At 42.7% G+C, this 22134-nt stretch overlaps 1 protein-coding gene across 1 annotated transcript; it reads left to right on the plus strand.

Moving 5' to 3' along the window:
• Positions 1-11065: 11065 nt before the first annotated feature.
• Positions 11066-21782, plus strand: LOC117387281 (cerebellar degeneration-related protein 2-like). Its single transcript, XM_033984750.2, has 6 exons — positions 11066-11368; positions 13259-13371; positions 14591-14739; positions 15340-15492; positions 18308-18527; positions 19892-21782. The coding sequence occupies exons 1-6, from the start codon at positions 11287-11289 to the stop codon at positions 20426-20428; spliced, it is 1254 nt and encodes a 417-aa protein (XP_033840641.1). The 5' UTR covers positions 11066-11286; the 3' UTR covers positions 20429-21782.
• The last annotated feature ends 352 nt before the right edge of the window (positions 21783-22134 follow it).

The raw sequence follows: 22134 nt of genomic DNA on the forward strand, positions 1-22134 counted from the left end.
CATGTGACTAACCCTGTTTGTGGGCGGAGCTACTTTAAACATGTGACTAACCCTGTTTGTGGGCGGAGCTACTTTAAACATGTGACTAAACTCTGTTTTAATCTTGTTTTACTGTTTTATCATCAGACTCTCACCCGGAGCTGTGTCTTGTTCTGTTAATCCAAAGTCTCTGAGCCTCAAAAATGCTCTGTTCACATTTTGCTGATTAGTTATGTCATAGATAAAACTTCAGACTGTAGTTTTTAAGCTCATAAAACATCTTCAAACTGTTTCTAATGGTTCCTGTTGCTGACTGCAGAGGGCGCTCTAACACCTAAACACCTCCTCAGAAAAACAGGTGTACTTCATGAAGTAGATTTTCCAAATGCAGAAATGATTTTAATTTAAAAATGTGAAACACTGATCCCAAGGCGTCGAAAAGCAGGTTTAAAAGAGAATGTTTAATATTTGTTGAGTAACTTTTCTGCCTCTGGAGGAATTTTCAAGAAATAAAACTCCTGAAACAGAGTGAAATCCACAGATATGTTTCAAGATGAACATGCAGATTTCAACATCTCCATGGAGACAAAGGGTCATCACTGCGAAGTAAAGATTATGACCAGATTTGAACTATAGTGAAAAAAGAGTAGAGTGACAGTTTCTCCTCATCACCACAAGGTCTCAGGTTTGAAGAGACTCATCCTCAAACTATACAAGTTATGAACTGACATCGTTTTATTTACACTGAGGCTCTGAAGCAGAACAACGACCATGTGTTTTCTGGAGTTTTCCAGAGTCTGTATCAGTGATAAATGTGAGTGTGTCCCATTGACTGTATATATAAATGGACATAGCTAACCTGCTAGCCGTCACGTTCCAAACAGGAAGTTATTACGGACTTCTGGCTCCTATTCACTTTCTATGTAAAAACTGTGGCTCCTCTCTCTGTAACTGCTGTTGTCAGATTAGTCGTTCTGGTCTTAAATGTTTGTACTATGGGTGAGGTGAGGATGGGAGCTCCAGGTAAAGGTCCCGTGGTGCTACTGTTGTGCCATAAAGACCGACGGAGGGACCAAAGGTACAGACTGGGGAATAAAAAAGTTTTGCTGATGCAGGAATGTGAATGAAGGTAGACAGAGCAGACAGTTGGGAGCGATGTCGTAGGCAGTCGTCTTGGAGCAGGTCGTGGGTCACAGGGTCAGAGGCTGAGGTGTTCTTACCGGTCGTGGAGAGCTGGGTCGGAGACAGAAATGCAGAGTGGCTCCAAGGTGTGGGATCACGGTGGATAAATGGACAAATAAACTGGAACATGACATGAAGGATGACCCGTGGGAATACAGGGAGATAACAAGAAAATACCGGAAGGTGACAAGACGATCTGGCCCCGAGTGTGGGGTCCTCAGTCCTTTTGTGCTCACAGGTGAAGCAGAAGCAGGTGTAGTCAGAGTCTCCGCCCAGCTCCAGGCTCAAACACAGAAGGGAGGGGGGGAAAACGGCACAGGACACATACAAAATCCCAAATCCTGACATGTCATTTTAGTTTTTGTGTGTTATGTCATTAATATTGTGTTGTTTTCCATGATGCAGTGACCAACACAAGTCCAACGCAGCTCGAGTCTGATTCCAAATGTAGAAGTTGGTGCTGTGCCACGTCTCCATTCGCTGCCGCCGGGTTTAACCGAACACTCAAAAAATATATAATGAAATAATTATAATTTAATGAGAGAACAGACAAACTGAAGCTCCTGGCGTCTGCTGCTGCTGGTGAACAGGAGACTGAACGTTGGACTCAGCACCAAAGAAAAACTTTAAACATTTGAAGTTAGTCGTTTTTGACAAAGCTGTCGAGATGCATTTTTCAGTGTCGTCTCCATGGCAACGTGACCGCAACACTTCAGATAAAGCCAGAGTACGGAGTATCGGCTGTGACGGGCTACGCTCAGCACTCGGATTGGCGCAGATGGTTAGCTTCTCCAATGCTAACCAAAGAACGTGAGGTTACTTGTTTGACTTTTGTTCATTTGCTTGTGGATTTAAAGGCGCAGTACCAGATTTTTTTTTCCATGTATTTGAGTTAATGTCTCATCCTGTGTTCTGTCTGCATCTAATAATAAAGCATTTTAACGTCCGAGAATCAGGAAGTGAGCGGTGCAGTGAGTATGCTAGTCGTTGTTAGCTTTATCGTCGCGTTAAACTCTGCTCTGCTCTGTAGTTGTGAACAGTGCTTATAAACTCATCGTGGTGAATAATTAGGATGTTCAGAATGCATAAGGTAAGTGAGGAATAACTTTATCATGCTTTTTTAAAACAGTAAATATCAGGTACAGCGTCTCTAAAGTCTCTTCAACCGATTATTGAAGTAACTTTTTCAACCGAACAAAAGCAGGAGCAGAGTCTGTTTTAAATCACGTGAAAGATTTTAAACTGCGGAGCTTTTGAACTTCACTCTCCCTCAGCTCTGTGCAGTGGGACAGACGCTCCTCCATCTTGGTTTGGGCTGATTCAGCACCATGGACAGCTCCGTCTCCTCTGTCCTCTCTCTTTTCCTCTCCTCTGTCCTCTCTCGCTCCATCTGCAGACAGCTGTCACTCACCGCTCGCTCGTGTTCAAAGTGAAGGACACATCATCCTCCTGCAGAACCCGCTGTCCAGGAATCTGCAAACATCAGAGAACTTTTACGCAAACGTAGAACTTACAAATCAACTTAGAGGGAGCGCAGTGAACTAATATCAGAGCTAAAGTGTCTGGTCCCAGTACAGATATAAATTATAAACAGCTGAGGTTAAAATAAGTCCACTGTCCACGTTTTATTGTGCGATAATCAGGAAGTGTGTGGTCAGCATGCTAGTCACATCAACACTCCACTCTGGTCTCTGAGAGTTGAGAAAAGTGCTTACAAACTCATCTCTGTGAACAATCAGGATACTCATAATGCAAAAGGTAATGGAGGAGTAACTTCAGATCACCTGAAACAGTTTTGTTTTTCACGTTTTTAAAATCGCGTACAGCTCCTTTAATTAAATACAGAGTCTGTGTGTAAATGTAAAGACGTTTGGCTGAAGCAGTGGCACGTTTCATAACGAGTCTTGTTTAAATGGGGCGTCTGGGCCTTGATCGCCCGGAGCCCTGGAGAGAAAGAGATTAGCTAAATTCATCTACTTCACACTTTAGTTTTACCCACAGGCCCACGGCAAAGGATTATGCACAAAATGAAACTTGGAACAGCCAAACTTGTTTTGAAACCCTTTGAATATTCTTTGATGTCTGTTTTTACTGATAAGACCTAAAAAAACATGTTATCTTTTACATATCGCGCCTCCTGCTTATCTTTGCCCTTCGTTTCTCCTCTTCATCTCTTCTCTGATGGGAGGATCAGCGGAGGCACTTCTTGGCGTCAACAGCGTTTGATGGAAGCAGTTTCCATCGGTCGCTCCAAATGGACCTAAAGAAGAACAAGAACGGTAATGTGAGGAGGAGGAGGAGGAGGAGGAAGAGAGGGAAGGAAGAGGAGGAGGAGGAAGAGAGAGGCTAATGTGAGGAGGAGGAGGAGGAGGAAGAGAGAGAAGGAAGAGGAGGAAGAGAGAGGCTAATGTGAGGAGGAGGAGGAGGAAGAGAGAGAAGGAAGAGGAGGAAGAGAGAGGCTAATGTGAGGAGGAGGAGGAGGAAGAGAGAGAAGGAAGAGGAGGAAGAGGAGGAGAAAGAGAGAGGCTAATGTGAGGAGGAGGACGAGGAGGAAGAGAGAGGAGGACGAGGAGGAGAAAGAGAGAGGCTAATGGGAGGAGGAGGAGGAGAAAGAGAGAGGAGGAAGAGGAGGAAGAAGAGGAGAAAAAGGCTAATGTGAGGAGGAGGAGGAGGAGGAGGAGGAGAGAGGAGGACGAGGAGGAGGAGGAGGAGGAGAAAGAGAGAGGAGGAAGAGGAGGAAGAAGAGGAGGAGAGAGAGGCTAATGGAGGAGAAAGAGGCTAATGTGAGGAGGAGGAGGAAGAGGAGGAGGAAGAGAGAGGAGGAAGAGAAGGAGGAGGAGGAAGGGGAGGAGGAGGAGGAAGATTCAGGCCAATGAGACCAGGAGGAGGAGAAGGAAGAGTGGGAGGAGAAAAAGAAGAATAGGAGGAGAAAGAGAGGGAGGAGCAGGAGGAGAAGTAGAGGAAGAGGATGAGAGAGGAGTTGGGGGTAGAGGAGGTAGAGGAGGAGAAGGACAAGGAGGAGGAAGAGGAAAAGGAGGAGGGAGAGGATGAGGAGAAGAGGAGGGGGAAGAGATGGAGGAGCTGGAGGAGGAGGAGAGAGAAGTAGGGGGTAGAGGAGGTAGAGGAGAAGGTGGAGGAGAAGAGTAGGAGGAAGAGGAGGAAGAGGAAAAGGATGATAAGGAGGAAGAGCAGGAGGGGGAGGATGAGGAGGAGGAGGAGGAAGAGAGGGAGGAGCAGGAGGGGGAGGTTAAGGAGGACGAGGAGGAGGGGAAAGAGGAGGAGGAGGAAGAAGAGGAAGAGGAGGAAGAAGATGAAGAAGAGGAAGAGCAGGAAGAGGAGGAAGAAGAGGAGGAGCCGGGGTGGATGCTGTGGTCATGGGCTCGGGGACGCGTTCAAAGGGGAATATCCTAAAAAAGGCTTTAGGTCAAACTATGTGACCTCTGACCTCTGTCTGACACACTCTACAATAAAGATAACAATAAATAAAAATATAAGATGTAAAGCCACACTGTGAAACATGCTGATGGTGTCACATGACTGTAGTAAAGTTAAAGCCAGTTATTTTAAAGGTATTTTAGCCATTTAAAAAAAAAAAACATCAATTAAACACAAGCTTTTATTGTTTTTATTTATTCTGTGTGATCTTTAACCTTTTAAGCAGTAAATACAACTGACTTACTATTTCAATATATTTTTGGATGAAATGTTACACTGTGGGGCTTTAATCCAACCATACCACTGGAGTGACTGACCTGTCTTGGACACAGTGGTCACGTGTTCACAGGTGAGAACTGAACTGGCAACTCTCTGGTTCCTGAGCAAATGATTAAAGTGATAAACATCCATGAAAGATACACGCCATGATTTGTTTTTTTTTTCACCAGTAGATGGCAGATGTGCAACCTGTCCCTCCTCCCCTCCCCTGGCCCCGCCCCTCTCCCCCCCTTCCCTAGGCCCCGCCCCTCTCCTCTCACCTGGCTCCTCCCCTCTCCTGTGCTCTCTGCTCTTCTTCTGTCAGCCCAAAGCTGTCACACTATCAGGCAGCAGTAGAGTAGACAGCATCTAGTGGTGACATGTGAGAATACAACAGTCTGATTACAGTTTTAAAATTCACTTTATCAAAAATAGTCCTCATCAGTGTCCACAATGTGTTTAATGTGCACGTTTTGTTTTCCTGTGATCAGAAAGAGCCTTTATTAGAGAGAGAGACTGATCAGAAGCACAAACATTTGGCCAACCTCGAATGTGCTGTAATGTTCTTTCATGCTTTTCTGCACCACATCCCCCTCTTCTCTCTCTCCTCTTTCTCTCTCTGTTTCTCTCTTTCTCCCTGTGTTTGTCTTCCTCCCGGTTTGGTCCATATGTGATCCAGGACCAGAGTTGGCATCACATGGATTTTCTGCAGCCGTCCGGTCGCCATGGAGACGGAGCAATATCTCTCTTTCTCTCTCTCTTTCTCTTTCTGCCTCTTTCTCTCTATTTCCCAGCCTGAAGTATCTTTGTTTGGCTCTGCTTTTGTGCTTTTGTGCCCGAAACAATGTTCTGAAAAATACAAAAGTGGATACATCATGTGTGGATGTAACAAATAGTGACGTTTTACTTTTGAAATATATTTATAGATTTATAATTAAAGAACATTCCTGTACTTTCATTATTGGCAACTTAAAGCCACAATATGTAAAAAATCTATCTATCTATCTAAAAAAAGACTAAAATAAAATCATGTCTTTGTTTTTTTTCATGTGGTTGTGTTTACTGCACTGAATAACTTGCGTACATCCTTACTCAGGCGTACATTTCAGTCACTTGCAAAATTAAAGCCACATCATGTAGCTTTTAAGACACACAAAATAACTAAAACTCATCTTGGTTGTGTTTATTGCTCTGAGTGGGCTCGCATCTCCATAAACCTGACTCATATTTGTCCTGGAGAACGGCCAAAATGTGATTGTAACTTCCTACAGCCTTCACCTGCAGAAAGTTCCACACTGAGGCTTTAAAATGACTTTATACTTTGACTTAAGCCCAAAGTCTTTGTAAGGTCGAGAATACCCAGAAGTCCTTGCGCCACAGACGCCTGCCACACTGGATCTGCTCTCAAAAGGGGCCATGCTTTGAAGATTAATTACGTCCTTAATTTTCTGGTGTGAAATACTCACAAGCCCCTCCCCCTCCAATCCCATCCACCCCATTTTGTGATGTGGCTAAAAACATGAAAATGTAGAAACAAATGGAACTGCAACTGCTGCTACTACTACTACTACTACTACTACTACTACTACTACTACTACTACTACTACTACTACTACTACTACTGCTATTGCTGCTGCTACAACTACTACAAGTGCTACTGCTATTGCTGCTGCTACTACTGCTACTGCAACTACTACTACTACTACAACTGCTACTACTATTACTACTACTACTACTACTACAACTGCTACTACTATTACTACTACTACTACTACTACTACTACAACTACTACTGATACTACTACTGCTACAACTACTACTACTGCTACTGCAACTACTACAACTGCTACTGCTGATACTGCAGCTACTACAACTGCTATGGCTACTACTACTACTACAACTACTACTATTACAACTGCTACTACCATTCCTTACTACTATTACAAATATTACTACTATTACTACTGTTTTTAATACCACACCTACTACTGCAGTAACTACTACTTTTACTCCTGCAACTAATGTTGATACTACTATTATGAAATATATTTCATAATTATCATTACTACTATCTCCCACACTCGCTCCGTGTCCCTGGTGATCGCAGGGTGCCAGGACAGTTGGCATGGAAACGGATCAGTGGAAACTTAAACCTCTTCTGCTTAACGACTCGTGTCTCTGTCTGCAGTTTCAGCACCACGGAGAGCGACAGGAGGGAGAGGATGGAAAGAAGGAAGGAAAAAAGGAAGAAAGCAAGGAAGAAGTCAAGGAAGGAAACGAGGAGGGACGTAATGATCCAAGGCCAGACTGGGACAGAGTTCAGTTCACACAGAGTTAGCCCATGTGTTTGTCAGACAGAGTTAGCACAGTTAGCCCATGTGTTTATTAGGAAAACACATGAGCTAACTGAGCTGATTCTATTGTAAAAACATGGGCTAACTGAGCTAACTCTATTGTAAAAACATGGGCTAACTGAGCTAACTCTATTGTAAAACACATGGGCTAACTGCGCTAATTCTATTGTAAAAACACATGGGCTAACTGCGCTAACTCTATTGTAAAACACATGGGCTAACTGCGCTAACTCTATTGTAAAACACATGGGCTAACCTGAGCTAATTCTATTGTAAAAACACATGGGCTAACTGCGCTAACTCTATTGTAAAACACATGGGCTAACTGCGCTAACTCTATCGCACAAACACAGGGGCTAACTGAGCTAACTTTATTGTAAAAACATGGGCTAACTGTGCTAACTTTATTGCACAAACAAATTGGCTAACTGAGTTAACTCTATTGTAAAAACGCATGGGCTAACTGCGCTAATTCTATTGTAAAAACACATGGGCTAACTGCGCTAACTCTATTGTAAAAACGCATGGGCTAACTATGCTAATTCTATTGCTGAAAGTTCGCTCAGTTAGCTCATGTGTTTGTGCAATAGAGTTAGCACATTTAGCCCACCTGTTTGTACAATAGAGTCAGCACATTTAGCCCATGTCTTTGCATGATAGAGTTAGCGCAGTTAGCCCATGTGCTCCAAATTAAGCTCATGGAGGCTCATCGGCTTAGAGCGCAGTTTTATATTTGAAATTCTGACCGTGAGTGTCATAGCTGCGAAAGACAGGCTGTTAAAGGCAACGTGCTCTCCATGCAAAATGAATTCATGTTCATATCTTGATTTATAGACACAATAGTGAAATAAAAACACCAGGATCATGTAGAGCGGATTAATACGAACATTTTAAGATCAAATTGACGAGTCTGACAGCAGCAGTTACAGAGAGAGGGACCACTTTTTTTATAGAAAGTTAATTGGAGCCTGAAGGGCATCCATGATTACTTCCTGTTTGGAATGCCGTGGCTAGCGTGTTAGCTATGTCCACTTATATATACAGTCTATGGCTTTATAACATAAATAAATGTGACACCAGAATGAATCAGTTAGAACAGTTCTCAGAGTTAGATTCAGAAAAAAAATGAAGATTTCTGTATTTCAGTGTTTCTTTTTCAGACTAATAGAATCAAGTTAAAACTATTTGACTAAAAGCTCAAACTTTAGCAGCAAATGTTCCTTCAAATGGCCCACAACAACACCAAAAAGAAAAACTCCGCTCTCCAGCCAATCACATCTACAAACACAAGAGAGACATATACAGACATATATAAGTATTTAGGTTTTATAAAACTGCTAATTGTTTTAAAGTTATTATCTGGACCACTGTGTCTTGTTTTCTTCTCTCTTATAATTTAGTTTTTTATGCTTTAAATGACAGTAATGTTCACTCACACAGCTGTTATCGCCGCAGTGCCGGAGGATAATGGGATAATGGTTTTTAGTGATAATGTTGGCAGCAGCCCGTTGCCGTGGGAAACGACAAAAAGCACCGTGACAATCGCCTTTGTCTGCTCCTCTCTGATATAAAAACACAAAGAACACAACATGGCTCTGGTGTGGCCTGTGATTCAATTTGTACGAAGATTTAAACTGTGAAACCATTCCCGTATTTTCAGATCGACAGAGTTACTGAAATTCAGCCTGGACAGGAAAGAGAAGAGTTAATAAGAAGAACCAGGTCTAAACCAGGTCTAAGGCTGTGGAGGTGCTGGGGAGGAGTTGCGGAAGGAGCTGGGGAGGAGTTGTGGAGGTGCTGGGGAGGAGCTAACCTTTCAAATATATAAAGTTGTTACTGCATGTTAAAGCTACAGTGTGTAACTTTCTGGAGGGGGTGTGTCATCTGCATGATTCAATTGAAACAGAAAGTAAAAAAAATACAGTACTTTGAAACATTCTCACACATGGAAACAACTAGGAAGAGGCCGTTGTCCAAGTCAGATAAAAGTCAGGTTTGTGGAGATGCGAGCCCGCTCACTTTAAGGATGTTTTTCATTGCAATAAAAACAACCACTGACTAAAAAGTGTCCCAGTGTGGCTTTAGTGACTGGACTTGTGTCAGAGTTCAAACTCCAGGTCGAACATCTCGTCTTCAAATATGTCACGGAAATATTTTTTTAAGCAACAAGAACTCGTGAATGAAAAATCTGCAGGTTGCTATGGTGAAATGCCACTGTGTAACACCCACAGACTGTGTAAGGAAGTGACTATGTGAGTGTGACGTCACCACAGCGTTTGGCTAATCGAGGCTAGAGCAGTTATAGCGGCCAATTTGGAGCAGAGTCCTGACCATGAGTATCATAGCAACCAAAGAGCCAATCCAGAACGAGATTATTAAAAGGGTGATGAGTCTGACAGCAGCAGTTACAGAGAGAGGGGCCACAGTTTTTCAATAGAAAGTGAATTGGAGTCGATGGAGCCAGAAGCGCGCACATGATCACTTCCTGTTTGTAATGCGGCAGCTAGCGGGTTAGCTATGTCCATTTGTATATACAGTCTATGTGCTGAATCGATATCATGAAACCGATACCTGATCCAGCTAATTTTCCTTAATGTTAAGCTGTACTTTAACTGAACGTTTTTGAAAATCTTCCTCGATAAAACCAGTATAAATGATTTTGTGAGTCGTGTTGAGGATCTGAGCTGATCTGTTTGTTATAAATGCTTCAGTTATTCTCCGTCTGGTTTACAATGAACAGACTCTTGTGACAAAATGTCCACTTTTCCCCTTTTCAAAGTCAGTCAGTCCTTCGGGGAGAATCAGATAGCAGGGTACACGTGGGTTTTTCCTTAGTTTCTTAATTTCTTTTGCTTTTGTTTTAGTTAAGCACAGTTACTTTTTGTAAATATGTGTTTACTTTTTGCACTGTGGACCTCGGTGCCCTGTAATAAATTTCAGTAAAGGATTTTTCTGAGTTTGCCTCCTACTTTGAGCACTTTGGGCGAGCTTCCCCACATGTGTCATTACAACCACGTCCGACACCGCCCTGCTTCATATTTCATTTTGTTTGTGAAAGTTTAAAGACGTTATGTGGATTAAACTCTGTTACAAACACCTCAGACCGTGCAGTGTCCAGAGAAGTCCACACATGTCCATGTTAAACGCCTCTGTATCATGCGCCGTTACTGTAGCGCCCTCTGCTGGTCTCGTGAGTCACTGCGCTGCGGCTCTTCAAACACAGGTGTGGCGCGTGCTCATGGTCAAGGAGACAGGGCCGGAAACAAGCGAGGTACCTTCAAAATAAAGGTGTTGTGATTATTAACGGAAAAAGCATTTTTGTAGACTTTTAATAATATTTCAACTTTAGCTTGTTTTACTCTGCTGCTCCTCTAACATTTCTCATTTTTAGTTTCTTGCTTTGTCGGAAAAGTTCCACAGCATGGCATTAAGCTTGTATCTCACATTTATTTAATTATTACAGCGTTTTATTGTTCAAAAACACCTTCACATTCTTGGTTGCGTCTCGACAGATCTGTGCGTAGACTGACTGTCTCCATGGAGATAAAGCAAGTTTGACGCCATACTGTGGAATATTCAAGGCAAAACAATGACATCTCTACTTAAACATGCAGGTGGCGAACCCTCAGCCAGAAAAGTTACATAGTAACTTTTCTGGCTGACATGATACACATGTACACAGTTTACATGATACACCTGAATGGTGTATCATGTAAACTGCCTTCATGTAGTGAGATAAACTACAACATTTTGGACGATTATGAAGTAATTTTCCACGTACCTCTTTTTTACTTTTACTTTGAACGTCCAGACCGGAAGTGTGACGTGACAGCTCCAGGTTGTGCTCGTGCGTGAGCGTCTGAGCGCGCGCATTGCACCCGGCGGCATCGGCCAGGACGCAGGGCGCGCGCAGGACGCACCGGCTCCTGTAGACTCCTGTGGACTTCAGACACGAGGAAGAGGAGGAGCGCTCTTCGTCACTCCTCAGCCTCGTTCTTAGTTTAAATGATAAATGTTTTAATTAGACTCTGATTGGGTTAAAGAAGCGCCTCGTGCGGGACAGCTGGGGCGCGTGAAGATGCTCGCGGACATGATCATGGAGGAAGAGTTTGAGATTAAGGATGAAGAGCCGTGGTACGACAAACAGGACCTGGAGCATGGTACAGGACACTTTAATGTTTCTAGTTTAATTTAATCAGTGTAAAACAAGAACATGTTTGATACTGGGGTGGGGTCCACTATGGTACTGCTGAAAGTAGTGCTGGTTTAGTCCTGGTTTAGACCTGGTTTAGTCCTGGTTTAGAACTGGTTTAGACCTGGTTTAGACCTGGTTTAGACCTGGTTTAGACCTGGTTTAGTCCTGGTTTAGACCTGGTTTAGACCTGGTTTAGTCCTGGTTTAGAACTGGTTTAGACCTGGTTTAGACCTGGTTTAGTCCTGGTTTAGAACTGGTTTAGACCTGGTTTAGACCTGGTTTAGACCTGGTTTAGTGTTTGTATAGTCCTGGATTTAACATGGTTTAGTTCTTTTTTGTTCTGGTTTAGTCCACAATTAGTCCTTGTTTAGACTAGACCTGGGTTAGACCTGGCTGGTTTAGTACTGATTTAGTCCAGGTTTAGCTCCTGGTTTAGTCACGGTTTAGTCCTGTTTTGTCCCTTTTTAGTCCTTGCTTAGTCCTTGCTTAGTCCTTGCTTAGTCCTTGCTTAGTCCTTGTTTAGTCCTGGTTTAGTCCTGGTTTAGTCCTGGTTTAAGTCCTGGTTTAGTCCTGGTTTAGTCCTGGTTTAGTCCTGGTTTAGTCCTGGTTTAGTCCTGGTTTAGTCCTGGTTTAGTCCTGGTTTAGTCCGGATAACAGCTCTAAACCTCATTTACAGTCTGCTTCATACTAAAGACAATAGATGAGGTTTATATTTGAGTTTTTATTCTTTGTTTCTGGTCTGTGCCGTTGGTCTGTGTTTCTCTCCCTTTGTCCTCGTGACCCAGACAAATGCACCAAAATGTCTCCTTCAGGTCACATTCAGAGCTCGGATCAGCCGTTTTCACTTCAGTCACTTTTATTTCTGAGTTTTTTACATTTATTTCTGACGTTTTACATTTATTTCTGAGTTTACAGCTGCAGGAGGCGTTTTCTTATCAATACTTTTTATGATCGGCTGTAAAGATGCTGGAGATTAATGTGGGACGCAGAAGTACAAATGAACTCTATGTTTAGATCATGAGATATTTAGTATGTGGGATTTTTGTGGAGTAAAAGTACATTTAAATAAAAAAACTGTATAACTTGTGTGGTTGTAAATGCAGCCCAGACTAGACCGCAGATAAAAGTGGATGAAGTGGATACAGTGATTATCAAGGGCCTAATGAGGTCCAAAACTGCTGCTATAGTGACCCGAGTTAAACTGTTTGTAGATGATATTCTTATTCATGAGTTCATGTGGATGTGTGTGTAAATATGGTTCACATTTGAGCTTTTAGCGCCTTAATGTTTGGGTCGGTGTGTGAAATATGCATTTTTTTCAAATCAAAATGCTCTTCTTTGTGTTGGACAAGATTGATTTGAATTTAGCACAAACTAGACACATGAAATTTAGAAACAACATATTTATAATTTTGTTTCTTTTCTATTTCATTGTGATTCTTAATTTGTCCTAATGAAATAAACCGAGCACAAGGACTGGGCCGTTCATAAAGGTCTTAATTCAAATCAGAACTGGAATAAATTCAGTGAGTTGAACAGCGCTGACGACAGAAATGCTTCACTGTGAGACTTTTGTGCTGTAGTAGTACATGTACAACACAATACACAATACTTGCAATGGATTTGAATAACAAAACGACCAGTCTGTGTGTTTTGTAAAATGCAGAATCACTGACTAAACCAGAGTTTAGGATTAAGGGCCTGGAGCAGAGCAGGTTTACTCAAACAGGCTCGGGTCTTACCACACCTCGTCTTCTCTATGTTGTTTGTATTTTCCATGGGAGATTGTAGATGGATAAATAGATGGATGATATTTAAATGAGTGGTTACACAGTGCTGCTGCTTTGGCCCACAGATCTGCACTTGGCCGCGGAGCTCGGGAAAAATCTCCTCGAGAGGAACAGAGAACTGGAACAAGGACTGGGCCAGATGTACTCCACCAACCAGGAGCAACTGCAACAGATAGAGGTATTAAACCGGGACTGGAGCAGGGACTGGAGCAGGGACTGGAGCAGGGACTGGAGCAGGGACTGGAGCAGGGACTGGAGCAGGGACTGGAGCAGGGACGAAACCTAGAGACTAAACGAAGGGACTTAAACGAAGGGACTTAAACGAAGGGACTTAAACGAAGGGACTTAAACGAAGGGACTTAAACGAAGGGACTTAAACGAAGGGACTTAAACGAAGGGACTAAACGAGGGTCTAAATCAGGGACTAAACCAGGGACTGGGACTGGGACTGGGACTCTGACTAGCAACCACTAACATAGCATTTTTTCTGTATTTCAAAATGGATGAAATTGTTAAATCCATATACTCCCAACTACTCCTATATACAAGCACTTTGTAAATGTTATCTTTTGTCTGGAATGTTCCATAGTGTGGCATAGGTGTTTTTATTGCTTAAAAATAACTTCCAAACATGCGTTCTTACTGAGGGGGGTTTCCTCTCCATAGATCTGACCTGTAACCTGCCCTGGTTGCGTCACTTGCTTGTTTTTATGGACGTAGATAAAGGTTACATAGTGCACCTTTGTAGTTACCAGGTTAGCATTATTAGCTTGCTGTCGATGTTGGCGTGTGTTGCTTTCACGGAGGTTCGTGCGTTAGCCTGCTTTAATTAGCTTAAGTGGAGTCAGTCTGGAGTCAGCGTAAATCTCTCCCTGGATTCATCTCCTCAAACGTTTTATTTGTGTCAAGTTCATGAACTCTGCAGACGCATCAGGGCCTCAGGTTTTATTGTGAATAGGTTAATCAAATGGTTGTAATCTTTGTATTGCTAAGGCTGCAGTTATTTAGATGATGTAATATCCTCTTTGAGACCTAAACCTCCCTGTGTAAAAGCTACTAACCCTGTAGTTTAGATCAGTACCAACATGTTCTATAATGTCCCTGTGTGTCAGATGCCCTCCCTGTGTCTCCATTATAGCCTGTATAAAGAAGTGGACTAAGTGAGTGTGACGTTAGCCATAGTGTTTGGCTCAATGGTTGAAACGCTGCTCTCAAACCCTCAGACAAACTTGTGAATCTAGTCTGATTTTTGATGTATCAAGCCATTTTTCTTCCATGGAATAAAGAAAGATCCAGTCACACAAGAGCTCCAGACCAAACTAAGCAAGGAGCATTTTCCCTCCCTGGTCTCCTGGAGTCCCTCTCTGTTTAACCCTAACCCTCTGCTCTCTGTTCAGTACCTGTCAAAGCAGGTGGAGATCCTCAGAGAAGTGAATGACCAGCACGCCAAAGTGTACGAGCAGCTGGACTCTTCAGCTCGAGATCTGGAGCAGAACAACCTCAAACTGAGCTCGGACAACCGCACCGCCCAGAACAAGATACAGGGGTCAGTACAGGATGTTCACTCTGTTTATGTAGTACAAGAGAGGGAGGGCATCAGCTTTATTTCGACCTGGTACTAGGGCGTTGGTGATGTATCATGAGATGTTGTGTAATATTGTGAAAACATTAATATATTGAAAGTGGCTATTTGCTAAAGCTAAAGTCTGGAGCAATTTAAACACAGACTGTGACGGCTCTGAAGAGGTGCAAACCCTCTGAGAAGAGTCAAACATGAGGTCTGGAAGGACAATTATAACCTGAATAACCTGAAACAAGTAGAAATAATGTAGAAGTGATCTTGAACAGCTGTTGGTAAAGCATTTCCCTCCAGCTGCTCCAGGGGGACCCCAAAATGTTCCCAGGCCAGATTAGAGTCATAGTCCCTCCAGTGCATCCTGGGTCTTCGCCTCAGCTGCTCTTCTCCATGTGAATAAGCAGCGGCTCTACTCCAAGCTCCCCCTGTGTGACTGAGCGTGTTACTATTATTAATAAAATAAACAAAATAATCATAATATAAACAAGAACTAGACCAGTACCTAGACCAGGTATCACAGAAGAGAACACTTTAAAGTTACTCCCTCTAAAGCGTTTGAACTGTTCACAGACTGACAGAGACGGTGGAGGTGCTGCAGACTCAGGTGGAGCTGCTACAGAAGCAGGTGGAGGACTTAAAGATCGGCTCGAGTCTGAAGACGCTGAGACAAACAGGAGGAAGACAAAGCATCTCCTGTTTACAAGAGCTGGAGTTTACACGCAGGTATAACACACACACAGGTATAACACGACAATACACACACACAGGTATAACACACACACACACAGGTATAACACGACAATACACACACACACAGGTATAACACACACACACACACAGGTATAACACGACAATACACACACACAGGTATAACACACACACACACACACACACACACACACAGGTATAACAGGAGGATACTGACCTGAAGGGTATTAGCCGGAGTCTTATCTGATATTTGACTTGATGTTGATGCAATAATAGATTTAGCTACACTAGAGGGAGTGACCTTGGGGAAAGAAGCCACCTGATTTGTCTGTGATTAAAGTTCATATCTTTTTTATGGATTTACAGACACAATAGTGAAATAAAAAAACCCAGGATCATGTAGAGCGGGTCAATACGAACATTTTAAGACCAAAATAACGAATCTGACAGCAGCAGTTACAGAGAGAGGGGCCACAGTTTTTCAATAGAAAGTGAATTGGAGCCAGGGTTGATGGAACCGGAAGTGCGTCCATGATCACTTCCTGTTTGGGACGTGATGTCTATTTGTATATTGTTCTGAGAGTCACTACCTTGTGTCTGTCTGATGGAGGATCTGTTATTCGTTATGTCAACAGAACTGCCCTAAGGTGTGAACATCCATTTTAATTGTAACATCTTAGGGTTGATATTTAAGGCTGTGACTTACCAGAATCCTGTCAGAACTGAAGAAGTTACATAGATGAGTGGCGAAATGTAGTCATTATAAAAAAATAAATAAATATAGCATTGGCCCAGTTGACAATTTTACAGTTTTACCTAGAGGAATTGCACATAAACACACATAATCACTTTGAATTTCACATTAACACACATCATCTCTTTGGCCTCATCGCTTCATTTACTCTCATAAAAATAAATAAAAAACTTTGAAAGTGTTCTGTGTTTTGTAACAGACTAAAAAAACCTTGCCTGAAAAGAAGCAGACAGTCAGACTTCCTCCAAAGGATTTAGCTCCTCTCCTACTGTGTTAATGCTAATGCTAATGCTAATCCCTTTCTACACCTGTCTACACCTATAATGTTGCGTTGTTTTGTTCTCGATCGCTTCTCCGCTCACTGTGTTTACATAATCGCATTCGGGCTGAACTTCCAAAACACCGAGGCCACACGCTGGAACGGTCACTGATAAATCCCAGGGGCAGTGAACGCAGCACGAAGGGGCAGGTGAGGCTGGAAGGAAACGGGTCAAAGTCTAAAGCCCGGTCCACGAAGGCACCGCCGTCTTATTGGGCTAATCTGAGACTCCCTGATAAACTGATAAAACTATTTCAACACATCCATTTCACTTTTCTGTTTCAGTTGTAAAAACAGCCGCTGTAAACCCCATAAAACTCTTGATAACATTTGAGCTCAGAATGTACGAAATTTACAAACATAGTGATAAGTTCCACTGGTTGAAGCTTATTTTTTCCGCTTCCATTTTGACTTTTATCATTGTTCCAGTTCCTGCACTGTTGTTGTCACGGTTACCAGGGCTTCGAGGTGCACAGTGTAACTTTTTGTGCTGGCGGGTCTTTAATCTGCTTGATGTTTTCCCTTCAAGCAGGTGACCACCCTAAGGTAAAATTACAGGTCAGATCTGTCGAGAGGCGAGTAACAACGCACGTTTGTTTGTTTGTTTCAGCATTAAAAGCGTAACTTTAATGCCATATGGTGGAACATTACAGGCAAAGCAATAACATCAGTGTGAGGATGAGCAGGTTGTAGATGCACTACGCTGAAAGTTACACAGTGCAACTTTTTATCATTGAAAAAAATATTTAATTGCAATATTTGGTTCAAAATATGAACTATTACATCACAGAATGTCATCTAAACTACAGGGTCAGCAGCTCTAAACAACACGGGGAGGGCATCTGACACACTGGGAGGGCATCTGACACACTGGGAGGGCATCTGACCCACGGGGAGGGCATCTGACCCACGGGGAGCGCATCTGACCCACGGGGAGCGCATCTGACCCACGGGGAGGGCATCTGACCCACGGGGAGGGCATCTGACCCACGGGGAGGGCATCTGACCCACGGGGAGCGCATCTGACCCACGGGGAGGGCATCTGACCCACGGGGAGGGCATCTGACCCACGGGGAGGGCATCTGACCCACGGGGAGGGCATCTGACACACGGGGAAGGGTTAGTTCTGCACAGGACATTGTCTTGATAAATCCTCTGTCTCGTTTGAGTGACTTCCTCTGTGGTCAGAGGAAGTGAGTAAATGTGTGATCACATCAGTCATTTGTTTCTTTTTCTTTTCTTGCAAAACCCAGTTTAACAAATGACTGAAAAGAACGACACACTTCATTTTGTTAAGAGTCTGAAGAGAACGACACACACACTTCAGTCTATTAAATGTCAGGGTTTAAGGCTGTGTCATTAATGGAGTTTTAAACGATCAAGATTCATTTTGTCACTGATCAGTTTAGGTCTTTTTAGTGAAGAGGTCACAGTCAATCACCTGTCAGGAAAAACATGTGATTTGGACCAGAGTTTACACATTTTTGTTTTTATTTAAATGGAAATTATTAAAATAAAAATATAAAGGTCTTAGATTAATGTTTTAAGTATAAGTATTTGTCCATCACTGAGTTTGGAGTGAGTAATGATGATCGTGTAGCACCGTGACACCTGAGCAGAGTGTTACATAAACACGAAGAGGAATTAGAATCAAGGATCAAAGTTTAAAATGTGTGTGACAACAAAAAACACGAGTAAAACAACAACCCTAATCCCTAACCCCTAATCCCTAACCAATAACTCCTAACTCTGCCCAGGCTGAGGTCTTGCCCTCTGGATGAGTCTGACGCTGCGCCCCCTGCTGGTGTGTGTTGGCACGAGGAGCAGAAGGAGGCCCTGACAGAAACTCTGCAGACGCTACAGAGACAGCTGGCCAATGAGAGGAGCCGCAGGGAGAGGGCGGAGCATGACGCAGAGATATTAGCCAATGAGAATGCCACGCTGGAACAGCAACTGGCGACGACGGAGGGATGGAAGGTACAGAACATGTCGTAAAGAGACGTGTGGACAGGGTTTAAGTTTATATAAGATTTCATTATAAAGCTTTAGTTACTTTATAAATCAAACATTTTTGGAAAAATTAGGCTCATGATCCACACGTTGAATCTGTCCTTTTATAAATGCATAGTATCCTAGTACTTTTTTCTGCATAAATAGTAGTTTTTGCATGAGCTCCCCCTGCAGGTGAGTCTTGTGAGTGCAGTTTGGGTCAGATAAACACAGATACAGAAGAGTCTCGAGAGGTTTCAAGGGTCACACCTGTTTATCATGATGTAAATATGACATAATATGTTCTTTATGGAGAGGCTTTAACATTTGAAAACATCAGTGTCGGATCAGCCTTTACCCACAAGTCTTTGCAGCGATAACTGTATCATCCACATAAATATGACCTACTAAACATGTACCAGACGTGACATTATGTAACCTCATATCTCAGACTTTATGACTTGATGTAAATATGACAAACGCAGGAACATACGCAGGAACATACGCAGGAACATACGCAGGAACATACGCAGGAACATACGCAGGAACATACGCAGGAACATACGCAGGAACATACGCAGGAACGAACACAGGGACCAACCGCAGGGACCAACCGCAGGGACAAGACCAAACATAGGAACATGTGATCAAGTGTGAAATCAACTGTAGATTTTGGATGACGGCTTCTCAAATCCTCTACAGTGACTAGGAGAAATATAATATAAAACCTAATAATAATCCGTGGGAGTTGTCTTAATCCAGGCCCAGTGTTTATAATCGTTTAAATCTGGGGCTGGGTTGAAACGACAGAACATGTTTCAGTCTGGTTTTGTTGGTCCGTTTGTTTGATTAGAGCACACCCTGTAATTACAGCTCAGACCTGGAGCTGAACTAAAGAGGCTTTATATTTAACCCCAAAGACCTGTTGTTTTCTGTTAAAAGGACTTTGAACCAAGAACTGACGTGACCTTTTGAAACAATTATGTTCAACAGGTGGAATTTCTGTTTATTTCAAAAACAATTCAGGATCATGTAGAGCCAGTTAATACGAACAATTTAAGACCAAAATGATGAGTCTGACAGCAGCAGTTACAGAGAGAAGGACCACAGTTTTTCAATAGAAAGTGAATTGGAGCCAGATTCGATGGAGCCGGAAGTGCGCCCATGATCACTTCCTGTTTGGAACATGGTGGCTAGCAGGTTAGCTACAGTATGTCCATTTATATATACAGTCTATGGGCTGAATCGACCGGCTAATTTTCCTGGATCTGTGCCGATATTCGATTCCAGTATCAGTATCGATGCGTCGCTTTAATATTGTTTCTGACGTTTTATTTCTTTGTCACTTTCAGACCCGAATAATCGAACTAGAGCAAGAAGCCGACGAACTCCGGCAGCTTTGGAAATTCCACTCCTCTTCTCGATCGCCCGTTTTTGACGCCAACTTCCTGGATGAAGCCCACTCCGATTCTTCCCACAACTCCCGTCTCCTGAAACGCAGCGGCAGCGAACGCGCCATCACCAAACCCGCGCACTTCCTCGAATCTCCCGACGACCACGCCTGCTCCTGCGTCCGACGGCACGACGCGTTCAAGTACCGCGGGATTTCTCTGCTCAACGAAGTAGACGCCCAGTACAGCGCCCTGCAAGTTAAGTACGAGGAACTTTTAAGTCGCTGTCAATCAAACACGCTCCAGGAAGAAATGATCCAAAGTGAAGCCGGAATTGACTCCCGGAATTCCAACATGGCCGATTTTGAACATTTGAAAGACGACATGCACCAGCCCGAGTACAAGGAGCTGTTCAGGGAGATTTTTCAACGGATTCAGAAAACCAAAGAGGACCTGATTGAGAACAGGGGGCGGGGGATGAGCGGGGGCGGAGAGTAGTGCCCATAGCAACGGATAATCAAGGTTTAAGCCAGATGCCCTCCCTACAGTACTTGAATTCAAAATGTTGAGTCTTTATCGAGTAGTTTGGATTTGCCAGAGCTTGACTACTTTGTTTAAGCAAGTAATGTATTATGTCAGATGCCCTTCCATTTGAAAATACAGGGCTACATCTGGTTTTATGTCAGATGCCCTTCCACTTGAAAACAGGCCTACATTTCATCGTCGTCTCGTTCTTTTGGGACGTGAAGTCATTTATTTTAAACTGTATAAATGTGAATTCTTAGATGAAAAACACGATGATTTCAGTTGAATTTGTTTAAATGTCAGTGACGATAACATCTTTTATTCTGAAGATGCGTTTGTGGTCATTTTGCAAAAAGAAAAAAAAAAGTAAAGGATGATTGTGGTGCTTAACACAGGGCTCTGCTTTTGATAAACTGTGAATATTTAAATTTACAAAGAGCATGAAATATGAAGTCTTTTCAAAATAAAAGTGCCAAAATAAAATGACACAGGACATGTACATATTCATATTTTTTTTTTTCAGTTGAAACTTTGTTAAAGGTTCGCTGTGGAACATTTCAGGCTCTTCTCCCTGGTGACATCATTGCTTTGCCTGCATGTTTCCACAGTACGGCATTATCTCACGGCAATGCTGTTGACCCCACTCGCAGATAGAATGCACGTTTTTTCACACCTGATTGAATAAACGCAAGATGGACACGTTTAATGCCGTACTGTGGAACATTCCAACATCTCCATAAAAGGAAGCAGGCAGCGGCAGACCCCCACCGCCAACCTCCCACCAGAAAAGTTACATAGTGTGCCTTTAAGAGACATCTAAAACTGCAAATGAAGAGTATGAAGCTTTTTTTTGTTGTTAAATCCTTGTATCCATGGTTTAAAAATCATGGAAAGTTAGAAGTATTACCATAGCGATTTAGAAAATGTATGTGTAGAACGCTGAAAATGTTGTACTCTTTTTCTTACTTGAATGTCCCGTGAGCTGAGTCCAGTCTCGCTCCAGAGGTCAGCCTGATCTAGTACGATATAATCCCGTGTGTCCAGTCGCAGGTTGGATGTTTGTTTGTCTGACCTCATAATTCTCATGTTTATGATTTGAATGACCTGTGCGTGTTTGTTTAGTAAAATATTTTCAGCTGCGTTAGTGATGCATTCAAGGACCTCTCTGCTTTGCGTTTAGATTTCGATGCAAAACATGTGGCGTTCAAATGCACTTTAGACTCGCTCAGATAAACTTTATAATTGTGTCATGTGAAGCCTGCTCTGAGTGACGCTTTGAGACTGATACGGTGAATGTGTTGGACCATTAAAAAAAACATGAAACTTGAAGTGTTTTTCTCTTTATTTACATGAAAACTATATTACTTTATTAAATTATTAAATTGATTAGGGGTGTTTAAATCTGATGTGCTCAAAGGAAAACATCTGAGCATCTTTTGTCAGTTTCTATCAAAATTTAGTCTTATATAGTGATTTCCACACGGTCAAAGTTGCAGTACAATTTCACGATTTATTCATTCACTCTACAAATCTGGACAAGACAACAGTTTTTGCCTCTGCTGCCCCCTGTGGTCCCTGTCCTGCTCAGCAAAAGAGATCAGTGTTTGACAAAGGTTTGGAAGAAAACAAAGCTACACAGCGTAACTTTTGTGTTGAGATGTCCACTGCCTGCTTGTGTC

This window comes from Periophthalmus magnuspinnatus, chromosome 19 (assembly GCF_009829125.3).
Source record: "Periophthalmus magnuspinnatus isolate fPerMag1 chromosome 19, fPerMag1.2.pri, whole genome shotgun sequence".
Classification (NCBI taxonomy): domain Eukaryota; kingdom Metazoa; phylum Chordata; class Actinopteri; order Gobiiformes; family Gobiidae; genus Periophthalmus; species Periophthalmus magnuspinnatus.

Excerpts from the sequence above, each read along its gene's own strand:
- LOC117387281 (XM_033984750.2), top strand. The coding sequence starts at position 11,287 with ATGCTCGCGGACATGATCATGGAGGAAGAGTTTGAGATTAAGGATGAA. Across the intron at positions 11,369-13,258 it reads CAAACAGGACCTGGAGCATG|ATCTGCACTTGGCCGCGGAG; the intron begins GTACAGGACACT and ends TTTGGCCCACAG. Across the intron at positions 18,528-19,891 it reads CGACGACGGAGGGATGGAAG|ACCCGAATAATCGAACTAGA; the intron begins GTACAGAACATG and ends TGTCACTTTCAG.